This window comes from Microcebus murinus, chromosome 16 (genome assembly GCF_040939455.1).
Source record: "Microcebus murinus isolate Inina chromosome 16, M.murinus_Inina_mat1.0, whole genome shotgun sequence".
NCBI lineage: Eukaryota > Metazoa > Chordata > Mammalia > Primates > Cheirogaleidae > Microcebus > Microcebus murinus.
In genome coordinates this window covers 9,458,554-9,477,846 of record NC_134119.1, presented here as the reverse complement: position 1 = coordinate 9,477,846, position 19,293 = coordinate 9,458,554, and the positions used below count along the sequence as shown (strand labels likewise).

General features: G+C 49.0%; 1 protein-coding gene across 3 annotated transcripts in view; it reads right to left on the bottom strand.

The window, feature by feature from the left end:
- The window catches only part of ZFP64 (ZFP64 zinc finger protein), an 80,104-nt gene extending 62,599 nt beyond the window's left edge, over nt 1-17,505 (bottom strand). The window contains exons 1-2 of one of the 3 annotated variants that reach the window (XM_076010860.1): nt 17,238-17,505; nt 14,187-14,426 (exon numbers count right to left, since the gene is read on the bottom strand). In XM_076010860.1, the coding sequence (XP_075866975.1) occupies nt 14,187-14,426; nt 17,238-17,283 (286 nt within the window). In that variant the 5' untranslated portion in view covers nt 17,284-17,505. The remainder of the gene's footprint in view (nt 1-14,186; nt 14,427-17,237) is intronic. The other 2 variants (XM_012766111.3, XM_012766112.3) reach the window with 2 other exon arrangements.
- Nucleotides 17,506-19,293: the final 1,788 nt, after the last annotated feature.

The window sequence follows — 19,293 nt, the reverse complement described above, 5'->3', positions numbered from 1 at the left end:
TTCTTTTTTTTTTTTCAATTATACAAAAATTCTGTGGCTATTTTGTTAACTAATCTTGTGGTTTGGGGCTTAGAAATACTTTCTTTTTTAAAAATGTAATTTGTCTTGAAGATTTGGCTTCCAATGAGGAGTCTATACAACTAATGGGGCTTATTCATTAGGTGAACTTAGGCTAAGAGGCCCTGATGATGATTTTGAGAGACACTGTGATGTTTTGTTTCCCAGACCTTAGTCACGGAGGCACCACCTTGGACATTTTTGTCAACTGTTTACAGAATGTATTTACTTAAATAAACATAGGCCTAGGCCGGGCGCGGTGGCTCACACCTGTAATCCTAGCACTCTGGGAGGCCGAGGTGGGCGGATTGCTCGAGGTCAGGAGTTCGAAACCAGCCTGAGCAAGAGTGAGACCCTGTCTCTACTATAAATAGAAAGAAATTAATTGGCCAACTAATATATATATATATAAAATTAGCCGGGCATGGTGGCGCATGCCTGTAGTCCCAGCTACTGGGGAGGCTGAGGTAGAAAGATTACTTGAGCCCAGGAATTTGAGGTTGCTGTGAGCTAGGCTGATGCCATGGCACTCACTATAGCCTGGGCAACAAGCGAGACTCTGTCTCAAAAAAAAAAAAAAAAAAAAAAAAATCAACATAGGCCTAATGTCACTACTTATTTTAGCTTTGTCCAAAGCAAAAATATTCATGCCACAGGTTTGAGGTGCTATTTCGAGTTCTCTTAAAACGAACATCCTATTTCTTTGAATCTAGGATGTTATAGATCGTTAGATGCATCATAATTTTATATATGATAAAACATGTTGCCAATTAAACACATTATGATACAACGCTTCCATATTCTTTAGATATTTTATATTTATTCAATGAGCTCTTTTAGGCTTCTTTGGACATTTGACAGGAAATCCAGGTTTCTGATCCGTATCTCTTTGGCACCTTTGGCAGTGACAGCATCACTCTGATGTACGTCAAATATCAGCACAGAAACCCATGGCTTCCACCTTTCCCAGTGGAAGTGTGTCTAGGGAAGTTAAGTGACTTTTGTTTAGTCCAAAGATTCTGATGAACTGATGTTCCCTGCCTTCATTCAGCCAAGTCCCCCCGATGCACAAATCAGCCACGTCCGCCTCTTGCTGAAATATTTTCATTTACTCCCTGGGGTTTGGCTATTGCTCTGTTTTGGCTTGCCCTGCTTGGTTCCCAGAGTGTGGACCCCAGCCAGCAGCACGAGAGCTGCCTGGGAACTTGTCACAAGGGCAAAGTTCCGGGCTCCACCTGGACCTACTGAATCAGACACTCTGGGGGCGCACCCAGCAATCTGCATTGTAAAAAGCCCTCCAGGTACATCTGATACAAGCTGAGGTTTGAGAACCACTAGCATAGACCATCCTTTTCCACGAATCTCAGCAGTAAAACTTAACCCCACTTTGTCTAAATGATGGAACCCACCCTTCGTGGTTGTTGCTTTGCAAGAACATAGAACTGCAGTCATTGCAGTTATAGAACTGCATTCTATAATGAAGCACTTGCTTCATTAATAGCAAAATGGCTCTCTGTTACTGTTTCCAGGCATTACGGGGTAAACAGTTACTTTTCATCTTTAACCTGAATTACCATCTGGGAAGACATTTTTAAAAACTTTGAGATAGGGTCTTGCTATGTTGCACAGGCTGGTCTCGAATGTGTGGGCTCAAGTGATCCTTTCGCCTCAGCCTCCCAAGTAGATGGGGTAACAGTGCACACCACTGCACCCGGATTGTATCTCAGAAGGCATTTTAAACAGCAATTAAACGCAATACATGTAGTTCCAAAAAGGCACACAACTCAGCTGAGGTGACAAAAATGTGGTCAACCGTAATCAAGTTTGTTCACATGTGCAGAGAGTTAATTTTTTTGTATTGCCGGTCAGCTGACGGCAATCTCATCGATTCTGGGATGCACTGCTGTTTCACATATGCTAAAATGGGTCTTCGAGTTGTTATGGGTCCAGGTTTAGCCACTTACTATATGTGTGACCTCAGGCCAGTTAGGTAACCTCTCTGAGCCTGTTTTGTCACCTGTAAACGGAAATAATCACCATGCCCACTTCATAAGGTTGCTGTAAATTTCCACGAAAGAATTCAGTAGCCCAGGATGTGGCCACGCTCGAGTCTCAACGAAAGTTAGCTCCTACGGTCGAACAGAACTGGACTTGGGCCCTTTCACAGCACACTCTCAACCGGAATGCTCATGAGGGTGACCAACGGTCCTCTCTAACTTCCCAGGAGACCAGCGGGGCTTCCTCTCCTACTTGTCCTCTGTCTCGAACCTGGGGAAGTCACGGCAGACGGAAACATGGAAGCACTCTGGATATCAACCCTTCTCAGACACATGGTTTGCAAATATTTTCTCCCATTCCCTCTGTTGCATTTTCATTTCTGCTGTTTCCTTTGAGGCATAAAAGTTTTAAAATCTGATGTAGTCCTATTTGCCTAGCTTTTGCTTTTGGTGTCTTAGGGGGAGGCAGCAGGAAGCACCATGCATGGGCAGGCCAAACACTGCAGAGGGAGTCAGCATCCAACTGCGGGGATCACTTTGGGGGTGGGGCTGTTCACATGTAACCTGCGAGTCACCCCAAAGTAGATGGCTACTAGACCAGAAAGGGTTTGCTCAGGAGCTTGGGCTGTGTATGAAGTCTTACCTTCCTGGGCCAGTTTCTTTACCTAGAGAATGGGGACAATTTCTACTTCTATCTCCTAGGGCTGTTGTGAGGATTAGGGACCAGGTATGCAAAGCTGCTACGCTGTTGTCATTATTCATTAATTTTTTTTTTTTTTTTGAGACAGGCTCTCACTGTGTCACTCCAGGCTGGAGTACAGTGGTGTGATCACAGTTCATTGCAACCTTGAATGAACTCTTGGGCTCAATGGATCCTCCTGGCTCAGCCTCCAGAGTAGCTGAACTATAGATGGGCACCACCATGCCTAGCTAATTTTTTAAAAAATTTTTTTGTAGAGACAGGGGTCTTGCTATGTTGCCCAGGCTGGTCTCAAACCCCTGCCCTGGTAGAGCTGATATTCTAGCTGGGAGTGGTGTGGGTAATAAATAACTTAAATATGTAGTATTTCAGGTGGTGCAAATGCCATGGAGGAAAATAGGGCAGGGAAGGGAATCAGGCACTGCTGGGGGCATTCAACTGTAGGTAGGCCCAGGAAGGCCTCCCTGAGAAGATGCCATTTGAATATAAAACATGGATGCATATAATTATTCCATTAATAGTATTCCATTGTAGGTGTCTGGAATTCACAGCAACAAAGGAGCACTGGGTGACAAGAGTCTCATCAGACAGCCAGCTGGCTGGAGACCAGGGTCAGCCTCTCCCACTCTCCCCCATACCTGGCTCCTTTCCAGGATCTCCTTCGAGTAGGACCTGCAGACACCCCAGGGGGACCCTTCCCATGGCCTGGATCACTGAGGGGCTGTGGGTGACCAGAGGCCTCCTTCAGTTCCTTCGGGTGTTTGTGTGCGATTTGATACTGGAGTGTGTGTGTAGGGGGTGCACGCGCAGTCAGACTAACCAAGAGCAACTCCTGTCTCTACCACTCCCTGCCTGTGGGACCTTGACCAAATCACTTCTCTGCTCTTCAGTTCTTTTGTCACTAAAATGGGGATGTTAGCAGCAGCCTTAGAGCTCAGACTTCCTTCCTTCCTTCCTTCCTTCCTTCCTTCCTTCCTTCCTTCCTTCCTTCCTTCCTTCCTTCCTTCCTTCCTTCCTTCCTTCCTCCTCCCCTCTCCTCTCCCTCTCCTCCCCTCCCCTCTCCCCTCCTCTCCTCTCCTTTCTCCTTTCCTTTCCCCTCCCCTCCCCTCTCTTCTCCTTTCCCTTTTCCTTTTTCCTTTCCTTTCCTTTCCTTTTTCCTTCCCTTTCTTTTCCTTTTTTCTTCCCTTTCCTTTCCCCCTTCCCCCATCCCCCTTCCCCCTTTCCCTTTCCTTTCCCCTTCCCCTTCCCTTTCCTTTTCTTTCTTTGAGATAGGATCTCGTTCTGTTGCCCAAGCTGGGATGCAGTGGTGTGATCATAGGTCACTGTAGCCTCAAACTCCTGGGCTCAAGGAATCCTCCTGCCTCAGCCTCCCGAGTAGCTGGGACTACAGGTGTTTACCACCACACTTGGCTAATTTTTAAACTTTTTTTTGGTAGAGATGGGGGAGTGTAGCAGCAGAGGGCGGATGGTCTTGCTGTGTTGCCCAGGATGGTCTCGAACTCCTGACCTCAAGCCATCCTCCCATCTCAGCCTCCCAAAGTGCTGGGATAACAGGTGTGGGCCACCGCACCCTGTGGAGTTTAGACCTTATTGTTTTAGTAAAGATTCAAGAAGGTTAAGACAAACTGAGGGCTGGGCATACTGCAAGTGCTTGATAGTTCTCAGCTGAAATTACAGTAATCTACACAATAATAGATTATTATTCATTTGTCTGCATTCAGCTTGGGCATAACGAGTGGTATTGGCCGTGGGGAATCTCAGAGCACCCAAGTGGAACTAAAGGCAGCAGGGAAAACCCCAAGCACCCCAGATCTGCTGAGGCGGGGCCTCTCATGGCCTTGGGGGAAGTCCTTCTAGCAGAGACATGACTTTTCCTGACATAAGAATATTCTAGCCTCTCTCTTCACTGAGGATGTGGCAAGGGCCACTGCTTTATGCGGGGGGTCTCAATTCTTAAGTTTTTGCAAGAGCTCAGCACCTCAATCCCTACATCACATGGCCACTGAAATCCAGCCCCCTATTTGGTGAGCTTGGATTCGCCCACCCGTACCCCAGCAGCTGCCAGCCCGCACCTGCAGCCCTTTCATTTTCGGTTTTCACCGCCTGGGGGTCTCCCCGCTCGCCTGTGTGCTCGGGGTGTGTGTGGGACAGACCGTTTCTTGTGTTTAGTCCGGGTTGTGTTACTAGCAGGGGCACAGCCAGTTACTCAGTCACGATGTTGCTTAAAATGTTTGATTGTCAGATAAATCTCACAGAGAACCCAATTTGTTTTCTCTGAAGTTTGTACCCATTGGTGTCTTAGACCCACTGGGCTCACACAAACCAGCTGTAGCTCCTTTCCCACAAAACTGTCTTTCAAGTCTCTAGAGACAGCTTTCCTATCTCCCAGGCCAATCTGCTTCCCCCTTTTCTTCTTCATGGTAAAAGCTCCATTAAAAAAAAATCCTGTTCTCTTTTTAATTACAATTTTCATTAATTTTGCAAAACAAAATTGACCACGAATTGTAGAAAATCTGGGAAGTACAGAAAAGTGCAGAGAAGAAAAGCAAAACTGCCAGTGCTGTCATAACATGGCAACTTACATCCTTATATGCTTAGCATATACTCTACTTTTTCTCCAAAGCATCTATCTCTACTACAATTAAACACTAATTTGAGGAAATAGTGAATGACTGTCCTGTCTTCCATTTGGCGGGATGAGCCATATAAAGGCAGACCCTTGTCTCTCTCCATCTCTGCTCCCCAGCACGTGACAACAGACCCTGGTGATGGGCTGGGACCCAAAGAACATTAATTGAGTTAAAGATTGATTAAATGGCTAGCACATTTTATACACAGATTTTAAAGTATACAACTGGGATCATGGCTTACATCGTTTTAGAGTATCCTTTTGTTTTGTTTATTAAAAAATTAAACAATGTTGCCACATTAAAGCATTCTGCCATGTTATCTCTCATCCAAAACAAGGTTTCTAATGGCTGCATAATATTCCAGTTGAAGAACTGGATCAAAATGGGATGGATGTTTTATTGCTTGGTGGTACATCATTATAAGAACCTTTCAGAAAATTGAAAACACCTGCATTCTCTCTTTTACCTTGGCTATCACAGAAACGACTTCACAGGACAAAATGACATTTTAGTTTAAATTGCATTTCTTTTATATGTAATTAATGAGGATAAACCCCACTTCAACATTTGCTTTCCACTGACATACTTTCTTTAGCCTGTTTATACTATTAGCTCATTTTCTTCTATTGGCATTTTCACTTTTTTCTCATTGATTTGTAATTTCTCTTCACAGATTAAGTATACAGTCATATGTTCAAATCTCTTGATCTTTTTTTCTGTTGTTTTTTTTCCAATGTTCACACTTAGGATGCACACCTAGGGTTCTTGATGTCCAGGCAGGCAAACTCAGAATCCACTCGGAAAAATCCACCTCTTTCTCCTCTTAGGCTGTTCTCAAAGGGCTTGTACACTTTGTAGTGTCCAGTCTGCCCAGTCTCGATCTGCCCAGCTGTCCCTGTCCCAAGGGTGAGCCTCCATCGCCAAGCGGCAAACCCTGGCCACGCCCCTCCCTGCCATCGCTGATTGGTCCAGCGGCACACAGACCTGACAGCAGCTGGGCCAATCAGATTCTCCTGCCGGGAGCAAGGACCCGGGACTAGGATGCTCCGGTTTGCTGTGGACTTCCATTCTGAGCAAAGAAGACATAAGCCTAGCCACAGTCGCGCGGGCAGCAGCGCTTTTCCAACTGTAATATGCGCACAGACCGTCTAGGGACCTCACTAAAATGCGGATTCCAATTCAGTAGCTCCGGGTGTGCCCGACACTCCGCCTTTCCTACAAGCTCCTTGGCTGTCGCTGTGGTCCTCACACCATCCTTTGAGCTGTGCTGGTGTTTAGGGAACCCTAAAATATTTCAACTTTCTGGTTCAATCCCTTTCTGAGATCCAGCTGCATGCCTGCCCTCAATTCTCTATTCCCGGAACCCTTCTACACGAAGTCTCCCCTCTGGCTTAACTGACTGCCGAAGTAGGGGTTTGTTCTAGGCAAACAGTCCTAAATAAACAGAAAATTAACCTGCACCATACAGGGAAGCCACCCAACAGGAGAAATAAAAAACCACGAGTGGAGCAGAGCTTCCTTCCACGCCCCACCCTTCCTTCCCACTCCCGTGTTCGGTTCATTTATTCCTCAGATGTGCTGAGCGACTGCTGAGCAGGGCAGTGGAGGAGTGTGGCCCTGCAGAGGAGCCCCTGGGGTTGGATTCCAGTGCTGGGCCCCTTCTCCTTGTCCTTTGCTGGCCCAGCCACCTCCACTACGGTGCAACAGGGCATAGGCATGTGTCCCCAGCTTCCGCCAATGGGATCTGGAATTTCTGGAGTTTATCAGGAAGCATTTCCTCCCTGATAAAGTTGCCTCTTTCCCCGTCTGTGGATGTGGTTGAAAGATCTGGTGCCCAAAGCAGTGGCACCCATCTTGTGGTCATGAGGAGCAAGGGCAAAGGTTAAAAGCCCACCACTGAGGACAGCAAGATGAGGCAAAGAAACTGCCACTTGGGATCTACCTGCCTTGCCTGTTCTCCTGGCTGTGAGAGACAACAAATGTCATAACTGTTCACTGCACTTTTAGTTTGGGGTTAAGAGCAACAGAAAGCCTCTGAACTGACCAAACGACTCACTGGCTGGTTCAGATCCCCAGGACTCCACTCAGACCTGCTAAGATACTATCCTCATTTAATATGGGTATCTGGGTACCCAGATACCCACATGAAGGGTAGGAGGACTCTGGGTATCTGGGTTTTCCCTGAAGCTTCAGGTGGTTCTTAGGCACAGGCAAGTTTGAGACGTGGCACTGAGGACTTCGCTAGTTAAAAAGCGGTTTCTGCAGCCAGAGAGTCTGGGTTTGAGACTCCAGTTCTGCCACTTCCTGTTTCTATCATCTCATTCGAGTTACTTAACCTCCCTGTGCCCCAGTTTCATTATTGGTAAAATGGGGACAATGGTTAGGGGTAACTAACTTTTGGTTGTGAAAAACTACTTCATGCAGAGCACTTAGAAAAGTGCACGGCACATAATACACACTGTGTAAGAATTAGCTACTGTTACTTCCAGATCCTTCTGGCAATCACTACGCAGTCTGTCTTACTAAATCACTCACGTGCCCAACAACTTTCACACGTGCTCCCAGCTCCTTCAGAATACAGGCCTGAGTTGAAGCATGCCTCCTGCCACGCACCGCCAGCCCAGTCACCTGTAACCGCTGCTTTCAGATCGTGCCCTGAGCTTCCCCTGTCCCCAAACCACCGTTAGGAAATGCCCCCTTCCGCCATCTTCCTTCCCGAGGCCAGTGTGTCTTTCATTGATCTCATTGACAATTTTCCCCCTAATTCCCCTAGTTGAAACGGACGCACTCTGGTAATTGTAAGCACCTTTAAGGCTGCACTTGTCGCAAACGGCTGGGCTTGGATGTCTTACCACTAAATCCTCCCGTCCTCCCCGAGGGCCTGGGGATTCTCCGAGGGCAAGCGTCACCAACACCCGGCACGCAGCACCACAATCCCAAAGCCACCCCCACTGAGCCCTCACGGTGGGCAGACACCACACCACATGCTTCACGCACACGCACAAATGCAATCCTTCCAGCTGCCCTTTCCTGTTCTCTACCCAGTAACTGTTTTATTGAGTGGCTACCATGTGCCAGACCTCGTGCTGGGTGGCAGGAAAATAAGCCTAATTAGGTCCCTGCTTGCAGAGAGATTTACAGTCTAGTAAACTAGAAAATAAACCACAAATTTGGGTGTCACAGGCCAAACTGAACCTTCAGATTTTTTTTAAGGCTTTCAAAATCAATTAGGTGGTCTGGGTCTCCCCTCTGTCCATTTCCTCTGGCCAAACTCACCCCCCACATCTGGGTAGGGGGGGTTGTTGAACAACTTTATTACTCTTTGCAGTGAGAGAAACCTCATACCACACAACCATGCAGCTTCTCGGTAAGAGAGTTCTAGAAAGAACTTATTATAGGTGTGGGGCCCACAGAGGCTTTTGGAGGAGTGTTCAAGAAAACCTGCACTGGAAGCATCGGGAAGTGGGGATAACTCTATGATTTGCTATTTTAATAAATATGATTGAGAGGGAGAGAAGACTAGAGCGAGGCTAAAACTTGCATAGGCCAAGAGGCAGCTGTCACTTGGGTGGTTAACCAGGGGAGGAGGAGGTTTGGTATTCTGTGGCTTGGACAGTGCTCCCACTTTGTCTGGGATCAGACGTGATGGCGGATGAGGGCTCGCTTTTGTCTGGCTCCACCGTGGTCACAGAGTGGCCTTGTCTGATGTTGGGAGGCATTTTGTGAAACCACGTACGTCCAACAGAACCGCGTGGCCTACCAGTGGAAGACAGCCCTGCTCCTGGCGACGCCAGCTGATGATGGGCTGCCGGCGTGGGAGGCTGCTTCTCTCTTCCTCTTCTCTCTGTGGAGTTGGCCACAGGCCCGGCCCCTCTCTATTGTAGCACCTGCTGCTACCTACGCTGCCACTGGCTGCCCCCTGACCACCTTGGAATTCATTTCTCTGGCTAATTAAAGACTGCTTGCCAACCAACAACTAATTACTTACAAGTATGATAAATGCTAGGCAAGAAAACAATGAGAAACCTAACTGCAGCATTGGAGAGAAGGGGAAATCAGGGCTGGCTTCTAGGAAGAGGTGACTTTTAACTTGGAACCTTCAGAGTAGATATTAACCAGAAATGATAGGAAAAAAATTATTCTTGGTCAAGTGATCAATTCAACTAATATCAGCTGGGGGAGCATGCCACGAGCCAGGCTCTGTGCTGACTTTTTCATGTGCTGTTTCATTTAATTTTCATAGCCCCCTGATGCAGTAAGTCATGACAGCTGACACTGACAGTTTTAAATGTCTCCCACGTAGGAGCCTGGTGGAGCCCGCCTAGAACCCTCTGATGCGGGTATTATCATCACTCTCGCTTTACCGCTGGGGAAATAGAGACACGAACACTGTGAGTCACTTGCCCAAGGTCACGTGGTTAGCAAATGGTGCCGCCAGGATCTGAACCCAGACAGTCTGTCTCAGGACCCCAGTCTTTGTCACCTCTCTATTTATCTTGTCCTCACTTTAAAACGAGGCACCAAGGGCTCTTGTAGCTTGCCATAGTCACGTGGTTCCTAAAGCTCTATGCAGCCAAGATTCGAACTCAGGGCCCTGACTCCAAAGCCCCGGGATTTTAAGCCATGAACTTAGAAAATGCATGTGAGATGCTGTTTTGTTTTTCACCCGCATTGACATCTAATTTTACTGCTCCTATGTGAAAATGCTTAAATCATATGCCAAATAATGGGCAGCTCTCAAAGCTGCAGGCAGGGAATAAATTTTATTTTATACCCAACTATTACTGGGCAGAGAGGAGACATATGAGCTGAGCAAGGAAGCTGTGCCTTACGCAAGGATTGGGAGTGATAAACAAGCCTGGGAAATGTCTGCAGGAGGGCACCTGTAGAAACTGCTGGGTGGTGGGGGGCTGGCCGGCAGCCTTGGGCAGGCGAGTGACTCTGCAGCCCGGCTGAGACCCGGAATCCCCCGGGAGCTTGTTAAAAATACAGATGCCCGAGCCTCGGCTCCAGAGATTCAGATTCAGATTCAGAAGGAGGTGCCTGGGCACCAGCATCTTTAACAAGCTCCCGGGAGATCCTGGCCCACAGGCAGGTCTGAGAACTGCCGGCCCGTGGAACACGGATGCCCCGTGCGCAGAGCCGAGCCCAGAAAAGCAGCCTGATACGTGTAAAAGAGAAAAGCAAGCAGGGTTCTGCCTGTGTCGCTGGCAAAGCAGCCGGCACGATCCGGAGGAACAGTTGAGGCAGGCGGGGACCACGCGCACTGCGGATCTCACCAGCCACGCGCCACCTGTTTATTAGTCTCCGCGTTAATGAGGGCCGTCGCTTGCTGAGCTCCATCACCCCGTTCCAGGCCGTTTATGTGGAATATCGCAGAATCCTCACAATAACCCAACGACCACTAGGTAGGGTTACAGCCTCTTTTTGCAGGTGAGGAATACTGAGCGAGAAGGAGAGGCGACGGTTTACCCACAGCTGAGGGCCGTTAGGTGGCAGCCTGGGAGGTTGGAGCTCCCTTCATTTCTGCACAAGGGGGCCTCCGTGTGCTGGGCACACACAGGACGCCCGGCCTGGCCTGGCCTGGCCTGGGTGCACAGGGTGGTCAGCAAAGCTCAGCCATGGCAAGGTCGAATGACCACAGGGTCAGGGGTTCAAGACAAGACTGAGCAACATAGTGAAACCCTGTCTATATTGGAAAATAGAAAAATTAGCCGGGCATGGTGGTGCATGCCTGTAGTCCCAGCCACTCGGGAGGCTTAGGCAAGAGGATTGCTTGAGCCCAGGAGTTTGAGGTTGCAGTGAACTATGAGGACGCCATGGCACTCGAGTCTGGGTGACTCAGAGTGAGACCCTGTCTCAAACAAACGAACAAAACCCAGAATGGCTGCTGTAATACAGAGGGGAGAGGAGTGTCCCTAGCCCCTTTGTGTGTAGACTGGCATGGACCTTAAGGCTGAGTTGGCGTCAGCCAGGCAAAGGTGGGAAAGGCATTTCAGGCAGAGGGAACAACATAAGCAAAGGCCTGGAACCCGGAAAGATATGACGGCCCCAACCAAAGCATGGGCCCTGAAGCCGCCCACACTGTGGGGCATCCGTGTCTATGCATCACACGTAGTGTATGGGTTACTGGGACTTCATTTCTGAGGACAGGACACCAAACACTAAGTCCTCAGGGAGAAGACCCCTAGGGTAAGCATCAAAACACACCATGTCGCAGGACCGGCCTGACCCTGGGGTAGGACCGTGGCTGTGCCTCTAACCCACGCGCAGCTTTACTTGGTGCGTGGCTGTAAAGCAAGAATGTACCAGCCAGGGGTGGGGACCTGTGGCCTCAAGGCCACATGTGGCCCCAAAGCCACGGGGTGTTTTCTAGTTTTCACATTTTCTTAGTGACTTCCTCTAAGATGGGAATCAAGATAAAGTCAGGACAAAGTGGGAAGATCTCAAGATACTTTTATTAAGGTTTCAGAGGTGACCAGTTTATTTCGATGTTTAAAGAATTCAGTAGAAACATTATTTTAGATGCATTAAGAAAAGAAGTCCACAAAACTTTGCTTAATGCCAAAAAATTCAAACATCACCCCAATATACAATTCATAAGGGGAAAGTGGGTTCCCTGACTTCTGATGTTCCCCACTCCTCAGCTCCAGATTATTTGGTAAAAACGTTCTCTGAGAATAAGCTAGAAGCTGCTTGTGGACTCAATCAGGCTCACAGATGTATTTCGTTTGGTCAACAGAGTTTTAAAATTTGGGAAAGTTCATACTTTTCCGCTTCTCTGAAAAACTCAAATTTCTAACTGGCTGGATCCAAAGAGCAGCTGCACTTTTGGATGAGCCGTGCACGATTTCTCCACGTTGCCACACTCCCCAGCACTCCCTATCGCTCACACACAGCCTACCACTCTTTCACATTATCTGCCTCATCCCTGTTCTAGAAGCTTCCCTTGAATATAATATCATCTAATATGTATGCCTATGTATTTTTTTACGCTCACCTTGAGAATATTCCTATGTCTGCACACAGATCTAGCTCCCCTTTCCAAGGCTAAGTCACATGCCATGCTGGAATCACTGATATTAATTTATCTAACTTCCTCTGGATAGAGACATACAAAGGCTCCACTTTCTCTCGGGTATATCCTGCGAATGAATACCCTTGTACACTTGTTTATACAGTTTCATAGGATAAATGTCTAGAAGTAAACTTACTGGGTAAATGTGTTTATGTACATTTTAAAACAGATTTTAAATTTAAGGTTTAAAATTTGAAAGTTATCACAAAACAGTCTAGGTTACCCCCCCGAAAATGCAAGTAGTGTCCTTTCCCAAGCCTTGTTTTTTTTTTTTTTTTTTTTCTAAGACAGAGTCTCACTCTGTTGCCTGGGCTAGAGTGCTGCGGCATCAGCCTAGCTCACAGCAACCTCAAACTCCTGGGCTCAAGCGATCCTCCTGCCTCAGCCTCCTGAGTAGCTGGGACTACAGGCATGCGCTGCCATGCCTGGCTAATTTTTTTTTTCTATATATTTTTAGTTGGCCAATTAATTTCTTTCTATTTTTTAGTAGAGACGGGGTCTTGTTCTTGCTCAGGCTGGTCTCGAACTCCTGAGCTTAAACGATGCGCCCACCTCCGGCCTCCCAGAGTGCTAGGATTACAGGCGTGAGCCACCGTGCCCGGCCCCAAGCCTTGTTTTGATTTGCATTTCTCTAATGACTAAGGTGAAGGAGTATCATTTTACATCTAGTGGTCTCTTGTATATCATCTACTGACTTTTCCACTTTGTTCTTTTCTTTCGACTTTTACTGGTTTTCAGAGTTCTTTGGATATGAGGGCTTTAGGCCTTAATCATATATGCTGCAAATTTTTTCCCAAGCTGTTTGTCTTTAGACTTTGTTTATACTTTGTTTAAATATAGATATATTAAATAATATTAAATAAATATACTTTGTATAAATACTTTGGAAAAATTGTAACTTTATTTGCAATCGCATTTATGATTCTTCTCCTTTTGAGAGGGGTGAGAGTGGTCCACAACCTGCCTTCTTTGGTGGGCATATTAATATATATTTCTTAGAATCGAATGCCTTTAGCTAAGGAATACATTCTCCAACTCCCTACAGGTCTTAGTAGTATCTCATGCATAGGTTACTTCATACTTTTAAAGTTATCTAAGACAGATTATACAGGTATAAGTACAGGTATGGGGAGGTATGTTTGGGTATCTGTGTGTGATTACAGTATTTCCTGTCGAACTTATGCTTTTACTATACACACTTAAAGTTTTGATACATCAGTAATTTATTTTTGGTGGGGTGAGTGGACAACACAGAGAACCGGGATGGGCCTTCTGTTTTGCTGGTCATCAACACAGGGAAGACATCAATGCCTATTTGTAGATTTCAAACAAAACATTTTTTCATCCCTTTACACAAGTCATGCAAACTCAGGGATCACACACATATTCCAACACCCAAAATGACCACCTTTTTTTTTTTATTGCAACGTATTTCCTGTGAGTCTTTTTCTTCATACATAGATTTTTGTTTCAGAAACCTGTTTTTTGTCTGTTTTGTTTAACATGTGACAACATTTATAACTGCTAACACTTAAGGTTTTAACCTAGCAGCTCCCAGACCTGGCTGGGCAGCTGGCTTCCCAGCGGAGCTTGTTAAAAATAATGAATGAGCAAACCCTAGGGGGCAGAGCCCTGGGAATCTATATTTTTTAACAAGTTCCACCAAGGTGTTTGGAGACATGGCCGGGCCAACCCTCGCCTGGCGCCCCATCCCCCAGGCGTACCTGTGATCGTCTGGGTCTCCGAGGTGATGGTCCTGGTGGCCGTCTGCGCCTGGGTGGCAGGCACTGTTTCCTCGGATACAAACTGGACAGTGCTGGGCGCCGCTGCGGACGCGCTGGTCAGCTGGCAGCCACTTTGCTTGTGAGCTACAAAGGCATCCAGGTTGTTAAACTGCTGCTTGCAGATGCCACAGATGTGGATGTCAGGAGTCAGCTCGACCAGCACCGTTGTGCCACCTGGAACTCCACGGGACAAAGGGAAAGTCACAGGTTAATCCCAAACAGCTTTAGATTATAATGCAAACCAGCTTCATGGTAGGAAGAAAAGGCATGGTGGCAGACATGGCTAGGTGGTGGCCCACTATCCACTCCACTTCCCTCTTCTTCATTGCGAACAGAATCCCAGTTCTGTCCTGGCAGCAATGCACCCAGATCCAAGTGACGGCTTATGCTCCGCTGCTGCCCACGGGGCAACTAGTGGCATCGTTTGCAAGAAACTTCTCTGGTGCGCAGGGCTGCCCTGTGCTTTGCGGGACCAGCAGCCATCTCCTACCCCAACTAAAAAATCATTATGAAAACTGGTCCCCCTACATTTCCAACCCCCACCCCACTATGAGAACCACCAGTCTAAATAATCTTGGTACCCTCCATACTTGTGAACCCCTCATGCACACTGCTGGAGGAGTTTTTGGGAAAAGTTTGGCATTCATGATTAAAAAAAAAAGAGAGAGAGAGAGAGCAGAAGCAGCTGGCACTGTGCCCTTGAGGCTTTGGATGAAGAAGTGATGCCAGGGGCTTCTGCAGCCATCTTGTAACTATGAGGAAATGCCAAGATCCCTACAGATTCTGACCCTTCATTGATTCCCTGATTCAACCCTGGAATCAACGAATTCCAGACTTTGTTAGCTCCAATATACTTTGGGTTTCTCTTACTTGTAGCCAAAATTCATTCCGAACGAAGAAGGCCACTATTTCTTGATAGTAATGATACCCCAGCAGTTAATATTGGTTAATATTTGCAAAACATTTAGCATAGTGCCTGGCATTATATTAGAAAGTACTATATAGATATATATTAAAGAAATAGAATTAATTAATAAGTCTCTAATATGACTACCTTAATTTTTATTTTAAAAATGTTCTTTGCTTTATTATAAGAGAACTCAAGTTTATAACAGAAAATTTGGAAGAGACATATGAAGAAGGGGAAAAGTCACAATCTTCACCTATGCCTGCCATGAACATCACAAAACATTTTCTTCCATTCCTCTCTACGCTTAAAAATTGTATAAGATCATGATGCATTGTAACACTAATCTTTTCCTTACATAATATTACATAAGCATTGTGCGTTACTAAAATATCTTTATACGTATAATTATGTAATGGCAACACATTATTCCTTGGTATCCACGTGTTAATCTTCTCAGCAATAAGGTATTAACATTATTTCTGATTTTCCTGAAGTTAAATAATTCCTTTGTGCATATATGGTTGGTGTCCATGCATTGTAGCTTTCTGACAATTTATAAGATATTTACATTATGTCCAATTTTCCCCAGGTCTAACTCAGACAAGAAATCTCTGTGTGGCAATGCAATTTGGTTGACTTGCTAAGGAGAGCCTCCCTGGGCTGAGTGCTGTGATGTTTTATAAGCCACCTTGCAGAACACCTTAAGTACTTGGAAATTCACGGATGGAAGGAACGAGACCGTTTGTTTTTGGAGCACTGTCTCTGAATGAAGAAAAGCACCGCTGAGGATTCCTTAATGATGGAACAGGACTGATATCCAGGATGAAAGAGTTTTAATAACAAATAACGTCTCTGGCACGTGGAAAGTACACAAGGCAATGAGCTAGACCTTCCTTAGAACCCTGACACTATCACTTACCAACAGTGACCTTGGGCTTGGGTTTTCTCATCTGTAAAATGGGGAGAAGAGAGGTTTCTACTTCATGGGGTTGGTGTGAGGATTAAATGAGATGGTGCTTGTGAAAGGCCAGCATGGGCCCCATCCGCCCCCCAGCATGTTACCCTGTGGGGCTATCACCGAGGCACCCATGGACATATCTGAGCCCCCTCCTCGGAGATACTGAATCATAACGGGGTGGGGAGAGGACGCTGGGGTTTGGGAAAATCTGCGCTTTTCACAATTCCAGGAATACCCGGCTAAGTTCAGGAGCCAGTGTCTCCAAAATTGTTACTAGTAGCAGCCAACGAGATGAGCATTTACTTGCTCTGTGCCAGGTATCTGCAAACCCCTGTGCCAGGCAGGGGTTCTCAAACTTTTATGGGCTTCAGAATCGCCCAGGCAGCTAGTAAGGACGGCGGATTCCCCAGCCCCACCCCCGAGATCCGATGGGTGGGGCCCAGGAAGCTTTTTTAAAATACACGCTCGCGCTCCCAGGTGGCTGGTTTGCGCTTAGTCCCTGGACCACACTTTGGGAAACAATGCACCGGGCGGTACCGGGGACTTGAAAAAGGCTGATGTCCTCATCAACAAAATAAAAATTGAACCCCAAACTCAAAGAAAGCGACCACGGCCCCGTTTCCCATTCAGATCTTCACCGTTAATGTGGAAAAGGCCGTGCAATGAGCCGGCGAGACCTCGCGAGCTCCTCCAATCCCCAGGCTCCAATTTTGAGCCACTGAGGCAGAAGTTTTCCCATCAGCGTTGCCCGGGTTACCCCAGATTCCTCCCTCCCCGCCGCCCGCCCCAAACTCCGCCTGGCTGGGCGGGAATGCCCTCAGGGGGTGGCGATTGTCTGCACCGCATGCCCTCCCCCACCGGTCCCTGCCAAGGGGTCTCGCCAGACTGGCGAGCGCCCCCCGCCTGGCACCGGGTCGGGTCGGGTCGGGTGTGCCCCCACCCCAAGCCCACTCCGGCACCCCACGCACCGCGCGCCCGCTGCGGTCCCCGAGACGCGGCTCGGGGCCGTCACCCCGATTTCGGGGCCCCGGGCCTGCTGGCTGCGTCGCCGACGTGCTTGGGCCCGGGCCCCGGAGCGCGCACAGGGCCCCGGAGCGCGCACTGCGCTCGGAAAAGCACTTACTTTGCACCGAGCCCGGGAAGCTCTCGCCCTCGCCGCTCGCGTTCATGGCGCAGACTGGGAGGCCCCGGCCGGCCGGGGTGCCAGGGTGGGGGGCGCTGATCTACATGGTGCAAGGACTTTTCCTTTATTTTTCCACACCCCCCCAGCCTTCCTTCTCCCAACTCTGCGAGGCGGGGAGGACGGATGTAAAGCAAGCTCCACTTCCGCTGCCTAGAGGGCGCTGGCCGGGCCCGGCCGCCCCAACCCGGCTTTGCCGCGGCGGCTCCCGGGGGAAGCGGCCGGCGAATCTCGAGGCCCCGGCCGCGCGGTCCCGGGCCCGCGGGCCCGCCCCCGCTCGGGGTTCTGGACGGCCACGCGCGTCCCGGCTGGCCGGGCGACCGGGGGTGCGTCCCCGGGCCGCGGCGGCCGGCGGCCCCGCCCGCGCCCTGCGTTCTCGGCGGCCGCGATTGGCCTGCCCGGCTCGGGGCGCCCCTGCACCTGCCGCCCCGGCGCGGGGCCCCCGGAACCCAGCGCGGCGGCGGCGCGCCCGGGACGCCTGGGCGCTCTGCGGAGGGACCCGCGTCCGCGCGGTTCGGAGGTGGGCGCGCGGGGCGCGGCGGGCTCCGGAGAAAGCCCGGCTGGGCGTCAGCGCTGGGCAAATCAGCAGAGCGCTGGGCGGGTCCCCTGCCCAGCAAGCGAAATAAAGAGGACCGAGATGATGGGGACGACGAGAGTAAAAACTGCGGTCGTGGCGCTGAAGGGTCCCCTACTCCAGGGGGCTCCAACTTCATCGCGCGTCACAGTCGCCTGGAGGGCTCGTTGGAACACCCGCTGCTGGGCCCACCCCAGCGCGTTTGGTGGAGGAGGTCTGAGCAAGGCCTGAGAACGAGCATTTCTAAGTTCCCAAGTGATGCCCCTGAGGTTGGTCGGTGTCCACACGCTGACGACGCTGCCTCTCTGCTGTCCCTGGTCGCCTGGCCTCATCCCTCCCGCTTCCGCCTCATTGTCTCTCTGGTCACCTCTCAAGTTCCAGCCGTCTTCGACCTCCAGACATGGGCACTTTGCGCCCTCTGTATCCGCCTGTCACCCTCCCCAACCCCTGCAGGTCTTGATTCAAATTCACATTCTTGGAGAGGCCATCCTTGGCCAGCCCATTCTAATATTGCAACTCTCTTCCGCCACCCGGCCGTTCCCTGTCCCCTCCTGACTGCCTTGTCTTTCTTAAAACGTATTACTTCCAGCAGATCTCAAGTATCTCTATGTATGCGTGTGTATAGCCATCTGCACAGATACAGATACTTGTATATTATCTGTTTCCTCCTCCCTCGGACTTTCAATAAGCACCCATGAAAGGGGGGATTCAAAAACAATCTCTTTGCTTCAGTGAGTTGACTTAGTGCCTGGCTCACAGTAGGTTCTCAGGAAGTATAGCTTGTACAACAAGTACAAGCTTGGGTTGGAATGGATTCCAAGTATGGCTTGGGATGTCCCCAGCTGCTTCCTTCAGGGGTTTGTCCATTCCTCCAGCAACTTGCTATTCGCAAGTGTTTGCAGCGTTCCAGGCACCGCGCTGCTCTCTGAAGGTAGAGACAGGTAGGGTGCCTGCTCCAGGAGAGCTTCGCTAGAGGCTAGGGAGGAAGTCCACATGAAGTAATCAAATCGGCAGTGCAAGTTTTTGATGCTGATAAGGTCTCCAAAGACCATAAAACAGGGATGTGACGGTGGCTGCCCGAGTGGTCGAAGGCCACTTAGAGCAGGTAATATTTGAACAAGGAGCTGGGGAGGAGGCAGCCCTGTGAGGATGGGGTGGGGGCAATTCCAGCCTGAGGAACGGGAGGGAGCGAGAGCCCTGAGGCAGGAATTCGAGACGTGAAAACTCACGTTGCCCGCCAGTCCCACTGCACACCTGACCACTCTCGCCAGCTTTGCTCAGGCCTGCTTCGCCAGCCTCCTTGCAATTGCTCCAACAAGCCCAGCGCTTCCTGGCCCAGGGGCTCTGCATCTGCTCTTCCCTCTGCCAGGATTGCTTTTCCCTGGTCTTTGCAGGCAGGAGGGGCCTTTTTAGGTCACCTAGGGT